General features: G+C 31.6%; 1 protein-coding gene across 1 annotated transcript; it reads right to left on the reverse strand.

The window, feature by feature from the left end:
• Nucleotides 1-352: 352 nt before the first annotated feature.
• On the reverse strand, nucleotides 353-3300 carry LOC139482820 (uncharacterized). Its single transcript, XM_071266866.1, has 4 exons — nucleotides 2974-3300; nucleotides 1804-1935; nucleotides 1019-1119; nucleotides 353-527 (listed from the first exon to the last, which is right to left on the reverse strand). The coding sequence occupies exons 1-4, from the start codon at nucleotides 3242-3244 to the stop codon at nucleotides 489-491; spliced, it is 543 nt and encodes a 180-aa protein (XP_071122967.1). The 5' UTR covers nucleotides 3245-3300; the 3' UTR covers nucleotides 353-488.
• Between the last annotated feature and the right edge of the window lie 282 nt (nucleotides 3301-3582).

Here is a 3582-nt window from a genome sequence, read left to right on the forward strand (position 1 = left end):
ATATGAGCAAAAGAAAAGGGACACATAAAGAATATCAAAATTCATCTTAGGTCAAACTTGCTTAAAGGATTTCAACCTTAATTAATAATAATTATTTAATTCATCAGACAGGAATTTTTGAAAAAGACATGTCATTAAGTAAGCTAGTATCAAATAATTGACTTCCTAGCTGATGTCAACCTCTTAGACTAGCACTCCATTAGTAACAGTTAAGATATCAAGTTTAGTAGAGCTGTGTTGCAGAAAGTTATTCATGATATTTATACAACGAATGCAGTATGACCATTTGGTATTATCGAACATGAGACACTTTCATACCATACAGTATTTGCCTATTATTTTATTGAGAATATTAAAAAAACCACTGTGACATAAGTCTGAATTGTACATCGTATATGTCGTTAAAGTTAAAACAAAAGGAAAACACTTTTTTTCTAATCGTAGCCTTATAGCTCGAACGTATTCCTTGAGAAATGCCAGTAACTGATCTAAAATTCTATTTCCATGTAGTGAGCTGTGTTTATTTCCTGAAATTACAAAGATTTGATAAATAAAATTCTACTGTAGAAATTTCCATCCACCACGCATCTCCATCAGCATTGAAGTATATTTCTTGAAAACAAATAAAAAATAAAAAAATTATGCTCCTTACTTTCGTAGTGAACATGGAAATGCGATAGCGCGAGCAGGGTATTGTTTCCAATGAACACATATTTCTGTCTGTTAACAATAACACAAAATAAAACACGACTTCTAAAAAATTTTAAGTTTTTTTAGCCATACGTAAGCTTTTTTAAAATTTGGTTAATAACATGTCAAGAAATACGATATAGTATTGTGACACTTTGACAGTCAACACACGAAGCTGTGATCCTGTAAATTTTTTTAACACTTTGAAAGAACTATATGTGAAAAGTAATTCTGATAAAAATTGGCATTTACATCTTTCCATTTCTTTCGAACTTGAAACAGAAACGACTAGCGAAGACAATCACACTTTGACAAAAAAATATCTTACCGATACGTTTTCAACTGTATTAAAACTATCTAAATGAACAGTTTCTCCAGAAGTAACCGTTTGGAACGTTCTAGTTTTACTGAAAATCCTTCTCAATTTACCTGAAAATAAAATTACTACGGTAAATTAAAGGCTTATGATAATTCAATATTTTGTCCTTAGTTGAGTTTGAATGACCAGTTCTCTCAAGCTTAGAAGTTATACGGATTGCTATCTAATAATTTGATATCATTTTAGAATTTTTTACTGTAAGTGAGATTAATAATGCTTCTTTACGGATTGCTGTGTCCTAAGTGTATTAGAAAAATAAACAATTTGTGTTTGGCTTGGATAACATAAGGACGGGGTTACGACACGTATGATATATCATAGTAATTTTCCCAGCCTGGGATATACGAGTGATCGATTTGCCATTTGGTATCTTTTAGGTAATGTTGTTGCCTTTTATAAAAAAAGTATACGATTTTCCACAAATTGTTGTCATTGGTAAATGTCAGAATGGGCATGCGCTTTTAGATTTGATAGTATAGAAATTTGTTAATACTTTTACCTGAAATTATTTAATATGGCTTTTGTTTTGGCTTGTTCCAATAATTGTTACCGTTTTACATCTGAGTTTTTATTTATAACCCGCTTTGTGAATTTGCGTAAAAAGTTCGGTATTTTTGTTGTACTTTTTTAAAATAAAAAGAGTTTCACTATTTTTTAAGAAAAATACCGATTTGCGATCTACTGAATGAATTCAAACAAGTGTATATGCTATAGGCAGCTATAAAGATACGAACCCGATTTCCAACAAGTATATAGTTGAGCACTTGAGACGAAAATTATAACTCCAAAGCAGCATACCACCATATATATTAAAATTGCAGGGATTTTGTACATATCTACCGTTATTTCTTTTTCACTGTAAATATCTGTAACAAAAATCTATTTGCAATTAAGAAAAAAAAAACCCATAACGTATAGTACAATCATAAAACATAAAAATATAGTATATATACCAATACACATAATTAACAGCGCCTGGTGATGTTTTATAGCCTGATTCTCGTTCTGTTTTGTATACGACCCTTCGGGTCGTGCACTATTGTCTCTCACCCTGGCTACTATTTTCGCATAGTCAATGTTAAACACAACATTATTATATAAATAATAATATCCAACCTATGAGGAATACTCTAAACACTAGTATACGTTAAGAGCATTTCCTTATATTCTGTTTGAACATGTTGGTTTCATACTGATTAAGTTTTATTGTTTTGTGGTCAAGTGCTGTAGATTTAAAGGCAAGTGCTGGAGATGCAAAGTATATAACATCTTCAGCACTGCTATGCAAAGTCTACTTTACACATCCAGCGCCGGACTTTAAATTTATCACGCTTTACTTTACAACTTCAGCAAAAGACTATTTATATATCTACAACACTAGCTTTTTCAGTGGTGACAGCTAGACTTTATATCGCTTGACTTTGGTGCTACAGTGCTGGACATTTTATCTCAAGCGCTTGACTAAACATCTCTTGACTTTGAATAAACACAACCCGTCATCTGTATGGGACCAACAATTATTATGTTGATATCGACTAAAACAAACAATGTATTTTATTATTGATTTTGTCATTACATTAAAAAGTAAAATCACAAAAATACTGAACTTAGAGGAAAATCAATTCGGAAAGTCCATAATCACATGGCAAAATCAAATAACAAAACGCATCAAAAACAAATGGACAAGAACTGTCATATTCCTGACTTGGTACAAGCATTTTCAAATGTAGAAAATGGTGGATTAAACCTGGTTTTATAACGCTAACCCTCTTACTTTGTGACAAATATTTTTTAAGAGTAACCTATTTATCGTTATCGAATATACCAATGATGGCACTATTTAATCACTTGATCAGTTTATATATCATGCAAAGAAAAACAGGAGTGATGATCATTATAATTACCTTGTACAACTAAATACATAGTTTCACTTGTCGATCCCTCAGTATTAGTTACATTACACGTGTATTCTCCTTCATCTGATTTTGTTACATTTGTTAACATGATAGCAGTTATACCATGAACATCTTCTGTTATCAGCTCTAAACCTGTCAAGTTTCTGTCACTTTTCGCCACCTTTTTTGTGACAATGGTAAGGCTTTTATTGATATTTCGACCATTTTTTGTCCATGAAATTTCAGCATCTAAAGGGTTGCTATAATAAGAACAGGACATATTCACGTGCTGTCCTACTGAAACGGATCCCTTTGGCCACACAAATTGAACACGAGGATAATCTAGAAAGATATGTAAGTCATGATGATAAATTGTAGTATTACATAAGTGAAATTTTATATCATGGATAATTACAAGGAAGAATGCCGAAATCTTCGCGCTGTGAATTTTACAGTCTCAATCACAAATTGGTAGACGAAAAGAATATACGCAATCTGATATCAAAACAAATTAATTAATTTGTTTCGATGAAGTTTTCGTTTATTTACTGTACACAATTGCAGTGCAAAGTACAGATGCATTGTACGTTTTTGAAAGGACAAATCAGGTCTTAGACC

Source organism: Mytilus edulis, chromosome 7 (genome assembly GCF_963676685.1).
Source record: "Mytilus edulis chromosome 7, xbMytEdul2.2, whole genome shotgun sequence".
Classification (NCBI taxonomy): domain Eukaryota; kingdom Metazoa; phylum Mollusca; class Bivalvia; order Mytilida; family Mytilidae; genus Mytilus; species Mytilus edulis.

Coding starts and splice junctions, on each gene's coding strand:
- LOC139482820 (XM_071266866.1), bottom strand. CDS start 3,244: ATGTCCTGTTCTTATTATAGCAACCCTTTAGATGCTGAAATTTCATGG. Junction 1,936..2,973: donor TATGTATTTAGTTGTACAAG/GTAATTATAATG, acceptor TTTTTGTTACAG/ATATTTACAGTGAAAAAGAA. Junction 1,120..1,803: donor ATATACTTGTTGGAAATCGG/GTTCGTATCTTT, acceptor TTTTATTTTCAG/GTAAATTGAGAAGGATTTTC.